Source organism: Tupaia chinensis, unplaced genomic scaffold (assembly GCF_000334495.1).
Source record: "Tupaia chinensis unplaced genomic scaffold, TupChi_1.0 Scaffold000539_1, whole genome shotgun sequence".
Classification (NCBI taxonomy): Eukaryota; Metazoa; Chordata; class Mammalia; order Scandentia; family Tupaiidae; genus Tupaia; species Tupaia belangeri.
This window is the reverse complement of record NW_006160052.1, coordinates 1,393,712-1,402,429: the sequence shown is the minus strand read 5'-3', so window position 1 is coordinate 1,402,429 and position 8,718 is coordinate 1,393,712. Positions and strand designations below refer to the sequence as shown.

Below are 8,718 nucleotides of genomic sequence, written 5' to 3'. Positions count from 1 at the left end.
CACGGGGTCCGGGACACGAACCGCGGTCGACTACGTGGGAATCCAGTGACATAGCCATTACACTAACTGCTGGTTCCCGAGAGCTGTTGACTCTTAAATATTTATTAAAAGACTAACATTCTGTCTTTTTTTCCTCCTCAAACAAATGCAAAATATATTTATAATCATAACTATAGAGCCTAGAGTAAACTTAGAGATTATTTAACCCAGGGGATTTTAAACGTTTATTTTATTATATTTTTAATTTTTATTTATTACATTCATTCACTGTATATCATTACAGCATACAAAATGAATTTTTCCTATCCAGCGTACTCTGTATATTGGTTCAGTCAAAGATATTATTACACAATTATCTTCAACAGATAATTTTCCATTTGTGTTTCTTAAGTGTTTTGCTTCTTTCTTTTGTATTTTAAATTTGCCAGAACTGCATGCACTTGCCAGAGAAAGACAAGCAGCAGAGGACAGGGCAGGGACAGGGCAGGGACAGGGGGAAGGAAACAACACCATCCCTTCCCTTCTGTCTCTGCCTCCCCTTGGGATTTTGAGCATGCATACACACATCTGGTGTGTTTTCAAGAGGCCAGTCTGAGACTCAAACTGCACAGTTGGCCATACCGAGGTCTGTTTGCTTTTCTCATCACATAAACAGCTGGCCCTTTAAGTGCATTATAGCCTCCCTCCCACCTCTTCCTTTCCTTTCCTTTCCTTTCCTTTCCTTTCCTTTCCTTTCCTTTCCTTTCCTTTCCTTTCCCTTCTTTCTTTTTTTAAGGTTTTTACCATAGGGCATGTGGAGAGAGGGAAAGTGAGAAATCACCTCCCAGGAGGGGTGACCGTGCTGCAACCCCTTCTCCATTCTCCACTGGAGATTTTGACCACACACACACACATGTGCTCAGCATAATTTTCAAACTGCTGGGCTCAGGATTTGAATTGCTGTCAACTCTGTGGTGATCCAGTGCTTTAACCACCAGGCTACCTGCTGGCCCTGTTACCCCCTTTTTAAATGAAAACTTTCATGAAACCTCAGTGTGTAAAACCTGAAAAATAGCATTGTTCTGGTTGAAGCAGGGTTGGGGGCCCTGGGATTTTCCTTTACCAGTGACTTCACAGGCATGTCAGAAGCTCCGGGATTATACATAGTACTTTGGAAGCCCCTGTCTAGGCCACCTTGTAGCCCAGATTAAAAGGTTTACCAAAGTTCACTGGCAAGTCAACGGTATTCTCTACAGATGATTGCTCTTTCTCAGTCCGCCCACTTCAGAGACTGTGTTTCCGTTGCACATTCTTAAAGAGCTTGACTGGTCTGTACCAGCTGTTATCTGAAAGTCATTAGGATGTCCCATTTCATGACCTCTATAGGTAACGTTTGTAATAAACAAGAGCGTAGTAAATCGTTGCATTTTCAGCATTGATACGTGTCTGCCTGTCTAGTTCTGGTTTTATAGCTTCTCTTCTCTTCCAGGAAGGAGATGGATAAAGCAGATGTTTATCGGGGCATTCCTTATCCCAGCTATGGTGTGTGGCACTGCCTTCTTCATCAACTTCATAGCCATTTATTACCATGCTTCAAGAGCCATTCCTTTTGGAACAATGGTAAATCGAATTGTTTGAATGTTATTTTAAACTGAGAAAATGTAAGCGTTCTAACATGAGGCCTATTAGCTTTCCAAAGTACCTATCAAGTCTTTTTAGCTAGTCCTTACTCAGTCCTGGGGTTCAGGTAAGGTGAAAACTATTGTTGTCGGGACCAGCAATTAGTGTAATGGCTATGTTGCTGGACTCCCATGTAGTTGACCACGGTTCAAGTCCTGGACCCAGTGGCTTAAACTCATGCCGGGTGTATGTGTGTGTGACCAAGATCCCAAGGAGAATGGAGGAGAAGGGATTGTAGCGTGGCCATCCCCCCAGGGGGTGATTTCTCGCTTTCTGGCGAGTGCACGCGCCCTGTAGCAAAAACCAAAACAAAACAAAAACAAAAAAAAATATTGTTAGCCTCTGTGAAGTCGTGGTTCAGTTTAAACCGATAGTTGCCTCCACCTCCTTTTATTCTTTGATTTTATAAGCAACTCCCATGACCCAAGCTTTGAACCGTAATTGGGAAAATGGCTTGAAAACTAGAAATTCTCAGAAATGAAATTTAGAAATTACTAAAGGAATTTGGCAAGAAGTGGGGAGACCAAGATCAATGGATGGGTACTGCTTTGACAGGGAAAGAATAAAGAAGGGTGCTCTCTCACAAGTGTTGAGTACAGTATCCCCGAGTATGAAAGGGTGACGAAGGCCTATCAGTGTGGCTAAGAAACTAAACTGATCAATTCTAAAGCAAACAAGGATTTTACAGAAATATTTTCATATCAAGACCAAGGTTCATTACCGGGATCATTGCTGTACGAGTAAAGGAAGCATGGCTTTATCCCGTTCTTTTTCCTTTTCATCAAACAAAAACCTTCAAACTAGGAAAGTAAGAGGAATGAAGTTCCTGGTGAAAGGAAAGGACGCTAAGCTAGATACGGGATTGGTTGTACAGGACTACCCAGCCACCTTAGTTGAAAGTCTCGTTGCTCATGTAAGTAAACTTCTAGGGACCAGCAGATGACGTAATGGTTACATTGCTGGACTCCCACAGTTGACCGCAGTTGGAGTCCTGGACACGGTGCCTTACAACTCACGCTGGGTGTGTGTGCGCGTGTATTCTAGGGAGGGGAAGGGATCGCGGCGTGACCATCCTCCCTGGGGGTCATTTCTCACTTTCTGTCTCTCTGTTTCCCCGGCAGGCACACACACACCATAGCAAAGATCTCTCTCTCTTCAAAAACAAAAACAAAAACAAAAAACGTTTAGACAAACTGAGAGGTCACACTGGACACAGGCAAATTTGTTTTCCCTGAGCGGAAAAGGAAGGAAACGGGTTCAGTATTACAAACTGTGGTGAACTTGATGTTGCTGAGGCGTAGGATTCTCGAATGGGTTCTTGAAACTTATTTTTTAAATCCCAGGAAGTGATGATAGGAGCCAATATGGATGCATCCATTAAAGCAGAGTTCTAGAGCAGCTTCATTTCTGTAATTAAAAATTTTTTAATGATAGGTTTTAGTAGACTAGAAAAGAAAGGAGTGTGGATAAAGTAATTACATCGTGTTAGTCAAGACAGGAAATGTGACCAAAATAGTAGTACAGTCGGGTAGGTGCGGAACCGAGCACTTAGGAAGTGAGAGGGTGAGGATGTCACCCATCGCATGCCGCGTATTTCCCTGCAGAAGAATGTGAACAGTCTTCCTGACTTGACCTGTTCAAATGATTCTTGGTAACTGGGGTAAAGACATGGAGATGGGATTAAGTTGAAAAGGACATGAGGCTAGTCATACTAATGTTGAGGACAGCGTCTAAAACGAGCTCGGCCGACCGACGTACTGCGCGAGGTCTAACAAGACGGGGCACCACAGTGGCAGAGAAGAACACAGGTGCATAGCCCTTGTGAGTCTTACTGAGGGTTTTCAGAAAAGCCCAAGGAGGCAGAGCCAGTAGCACGGGCCCACCTGTTCTATAGAGCAGAACGCTAATGCCGTCACACAGTGATTGGCTCACAGTCGTATTTCCTGTGTTGTGGTATAGGGGTAGTGATGGTACATTTTTGCTGCTTTTATTTTTTCTACTTTTTTTTCTTTCTTTCTGTCAAAAGGAGTTCTAGGTTTATTCTGAGAGCAGAGCTGTAGGCAGTCCCTAGAGAATTTTTTTGCCCTTTTTGTTTTTATGTCTTATAGATGAATTGAAGTATAGATAACATAAATTGTATATATTTAAAATATACAGTTTGTCATTTCCTACGTATGAAAACACAGATATTTGAAATAAGAAAAAGAAGAAAATTCATCATGTCCAGAAGTTTCCTTGTGCACCTCTGTAATTCCTCTCTCCTTTCCTTTCCTTTTTAAATCCCCCCCGCTGCCAGTCAGCCTCCAGTCTGCTTTCTCTCACCATAACTTGGTTTGCGTTAATCAGAGTTAGATTTGAAATGTATTGCTGTCGAAGCCCTTGACCGGCTGCGAAGCTCCCTTTACCTGTCGTTGGTGGGGCTGTTCACTGGTGATGACGTTGCATCTGGGGACAGCTTGTGCTGCCTCTTTGCAGTAGTGTGTCTTAGTCTGATAATAAATGACGAATAGATAGCATTCTTTGATTTTCTCAATTTAAATCAGTTTACATTCCTTTGATAAGCCTCAATTTGTCATTATGTGTATTAATTATTTAAATACTGGATTTTATTTGGTAAAAAAAATGTTTCTATTTTTATGGGAGATACTGATCTGTAGTGTTTTTTTTTTAATTTTTGTTGTGTGTGTGTGCACCGGAGATAGATAGACGGAGGGAAAATGAGGAAGCACCCTTCAGGGGAGATGGCCACGCTGCTGTCCTTTCTTCTCCATCCTCCTCTTGAGCATCTGGGCATACACACAGATGCACCTGCCAGATCTGGGCCTAGAACTGTGCAGCTGGCAATGTGGGATCCAGCTGCTTTAACCACCATGCCGCCTGATGGCCCAGATCTGTATTTTCCTTATAATGTCTTTTGTGGGGTTTTTTTGGTATTAAGATCTGGCTTTGTAGAATAAAATTTTAACTTCAAATCCAGTATTTTTCCACTATAGTTAGTACTCAAGTAACCCAAGAAACAGAATAGTGAATTTTAATGTGTTGAAAATATCTAGATAATATAGATAGGCTTCTTAGACACATTTGTATTTGAGTTGGCAGGGTCTTGAATAATAGGCCCAGTTGTTGAAACACGTGAATTAGGCCAAATAATTTTTACATATACATCATGTCATAAAATGTATGAGTTGGAAAATGGATGGTAAAAATCATATACTATGGGCAGGTATCAAATAAATACTTAAATATTGTAATGTCTCACTAGAATGATACATCTCTTAAGAATGACCTTACCTGTAAATAATTACTATCTATTACCCTAAAACAATTTTCTCATTTGCATCTCAGAATAGCTCATCTTAAGCTGTTTTTTCCCCTTCGTTTTCCTTTTCATTCTACACCCCGGATTTTGTAAATGGCCGGCAGGAATTAAAGGCAGACTAAGTAGTAGCCGTATTCTTGGTTTACGACTGAGATTCGGAAGAGTGGCCGGTTGGTAGGTCTTTGTTTGAGGTACTAAGTACTGATGGGCAGAACATACGTCTTACTGGTCCTTTTTGTAGATGCGAGGAGTATTTCCATGTGCAGTAAGTCTGCCTTCTCCCACTGCCTGCTTTCACTCTCCTGGCACATAAACAGTAGCTGGGGGAGAAGGGAAGACCCTGCAATTGGTTTGAGTTCCAAGATTTTCACCAGCATATTAGGCCAGTGATTTTGAACACTTAGCTTTTAATTTCCATTTTAAAAGGAAACCTTAATGTGGAAGCCCAATATAGAAAACAGAAACAAACAGGATTCCACTAGTATACATTTATTTTGTAAATTCAGTAACTTTGCACTCCAGATTTAATGAGCACAATTAGGCTGTGTTGAATACAAATCTGTTATCAAGGGGATGCATAACAGATCTGTTATATCATCTTCAGCCACGAGGTTATTTGGTTGAATATCAGGTATTGAGAAGAATCCTGACTTTGTGAATGAGTTAGTTCCTTGTGATTTTTTTTTAAACAGCCTACCTGACAGAGTATTCTTCATGTAAACTCATTGAGAACTCATAAGAAAGTAGGGAACTAGTGTCACAGCTGAATCACTAGCACTCTCTGACAGACTGCTCACATTTTTCTTTATGTATAATAAGTCAGACAAGGGGCCAGCAGGAGGTGGGGTTAAGGCTCTGAACTCCCACATGGCCAACCACAGTTTGAGTCCCAGACCCTGCAGCTGGAAAACCACATCAGGTGTGAGTGCGTGTGTGTCCAGTATCCCAAGAAGAGACTGGAGGAGAAGGGATTGTGGTGTGGCCATCCCCCAGGGGGTGGCTTCTCTCTTTCTCTGTCTCCTTTGACTTCTCTCCTGCGAACACACACACCCTATGGCAAAAACCTAAAACAAACGTTTTCTAGACTATCTGAAATTTTATTGTGGTTAAAAAGCTGTTCTCAGTAGAATAATCAGCAGAATGCTTGAGGGAGTTCTACGTGGAGTGACCATAACGAGACGCTGGCCAGGAAAGAGCTTGAGTGCGTCCTTGTTCCTGGATTCTGTAAAACTCAGGAATTTCGAAAATAAGTATTCCCCTAATTTGCCACTTTGGTTCTAGAATCTTTATGTGTTCTTTTCTATGATTTTAGACTGAACTACTAACTAGGAGAAAGCTATTTGTATGAAAATAATTATTTTAGGGACCAGCAGCTGGCACAATGGCTATGTCCCTGGACTCCCATGTAGTTGACCGAGGTTCGAGTCCCAAACCCAGTGGCTTAAATTCAAGCCACGTGCATGTGCGCCCAAGATCCCGAGGAGAGGATGGAGGAGAACGGATTGTAGCTAGGCTCCCCCTCCCCCGCCCCGGGGATGCTTTCTTACTTTCTGTCTCTCTCTCTGTTTCTCTCTGACAAGAGCATGAACCATATATCAACTTTACAAGCAAAACACTGGTAACATACAGACAGTATGGAAAGCGGGAAGCCTGGGGGAAAGTGGCTGGGGCACAGCTCAACTTGTATTAAGTTTAACTGTGGTGTTCCACAGCACGGTCTTCTCACGTTTTTGTTAGCATATATTGTACAGCCTTAGCCCATTTGGATCTTAACATTTTTTGTGATTATGTTGTGTTTAAACTTTTAAGCATCCCTGTTACTTGTTTTTATTAATATTGTTCTTTGAGTAATCACACGCATTTTTATTTAATTTACAGGTGGCTGTTTGTTGCATCTGTTTTTTTGTTATTCTTCCTCTCAATCTTGTTGGTACAATACTTGGCCGAAATCTGTCAGGTCAGCCCAACTTTCCTTGTCGCGTCAATGCTGTGCCTCGCCCTATCCCGGAGAAAAAATGGTAAAGAGAACGCTCCGTCTTTGGCAGTGTTGCGTGCGATGTTTGAGTCCTCAGGGCTGCTGCGGACACAGTAGAGCTGGCATGCGTTTGAGATTGACTGTTACATTTGAACTTAAGAATGTGTCCATTTGACTTTTTCCTTCACCTACATGTTAGGCATAGTATCACATTGTATCCTTATATCACTCTCTGAATATTGATGCTGCTTGCTGGCACGTCAGATGCTTCCATAAGTGCGTTAGCATAGAGAGGGAGCTGACGCTCAGCAGTTTGAGGAAACCTGCGGGCCACATCTGACCGGATGCTTGCGGCGTCCCTAAGGCCGTGCGGGAGCACAGCCGTGCCCATTCCTTTATGTATCGTCTGGCTGCTTTTACAGCACTGGAGTTGAGAGACCATAGATGGGAGAGAGACTGTGGCCCCTGCAGAGCCTGAGACGTTTACTGTACGAACCCTTACAGAGCAAGTTCACCAGCTCCTGGCTTATAATTTCGTTTTCCTCTCCATGTATTGTATTATTCTAAGCCATAGCGTCCTGTCAGCTGAGAGATGAATCGGGATAGAAATGGGTTAAATGTATCGCCTGATGGCATGTTTCACTCTGGGGAAGTGCGGAGTCTCTCAGATACATACCCGTCACAGTCGGTGCAGAGTGTGTTCTGGAGGCCTCCCATAGTTCAGGATTAGTCCTGACAAGTATTCTGTTTAATGGCCGAGCAGGGCCAGTTGGCAGTGTTACAGACAGACAGTGGGTTCAGCCAGTGAGTGTCGAAGTATTATTCTTGATGGATTTTTAATTCGCAGTAATTTGTATTATTTGAAAGAAGCTTTTTAATGCCAAAGAGCACGTATGAGCATGTGCCCAAGAAAGAGAAAGCACTCCCACCCCATGGGTCGGTCATGCCGTATCCTTTTTCCTCCATGCCACCACCCTATCAGGGTCCCAGGCGTGTGCGTACATGCACCTAGCATGTTTTATCAAGCTGGTGGGACTGGGCCTTAAAGCCTGGTCAGCCATGTGGGATCTGGCTTCCTCTGTGCAGCACTTAACAGCTACACTATGGAGTTGCCCCTATTTTAAGTCTGAACAGTGAATTTTTGTATTTCTAATTTTTATCATGCAAATTTGAACAAAATTTTTATATATAGTGTATATATTTTACCTTTTAAAATTAGCAAATTGAGGGGCCAGCAGTTAGCGTAATGGCTATGTCTCTGGACTCCCATAGTCAACCGCAATTCGAGTCCCGGACCCAGTGGCTTAAATTCATGCCGGGTGCGTGTGTGTGCGTGCCCAAGATCTTGAGAGGAGAATGGAGGAGAAGGGATTGTGGTGTGGCCATCCCCCCTGGGGTGATTTCTCGCTTTCTATCTCTGTCTCTGTCTTTCTGGCGAGAGCACGCGCCCTATAGCAAAAAACTCTAAAAATAAATAAATAAAAATAAATAAATCCATGCTTAACTTTAGAAAAATAGCAAATTTATTATTAACACTGATTTACGATATTCTGTTTTTATTTTTAGTTTTCTAATTGTTAAGAGCAGACAGAAATAGAGCAGTCTTACTGTACATTTATTACATTTCTTATCCCGTAAGAAGAGTTGTACAGTAGACTGCACATACTCGCATATTCCTTACGAGTGTGGAGCATGCGAAATACACACACACATGTATCATACATACACACACACACACACATATATATATATATATATATATATA

General features: G+C 42.2%; 1 protein-coding gene across 1 annotated transcript in view; it reads left to right on the top strand.

Annotated features, from left to right (window-relative positions):
- TM9SF3 (transmembrane 9 superfamily member 3) overlaps positions 1 to 8,718 on the top strand; it is a gene marked incomplete at its 5' end in the record, with an annotated part of 52,957 nt that overhangs the window by 32,064 nt on the left and 12,175 nt on the right. The window contains 2 exon segments of the mRNA XM_014591169.2: positions 1,469 to 1,599; positions 6,857 to 6,996. Coding sequence (XP_014446655.1) covers positions 1,469 to 1,599; positions 6,857 to 6,996 — 271 coding nt within the window.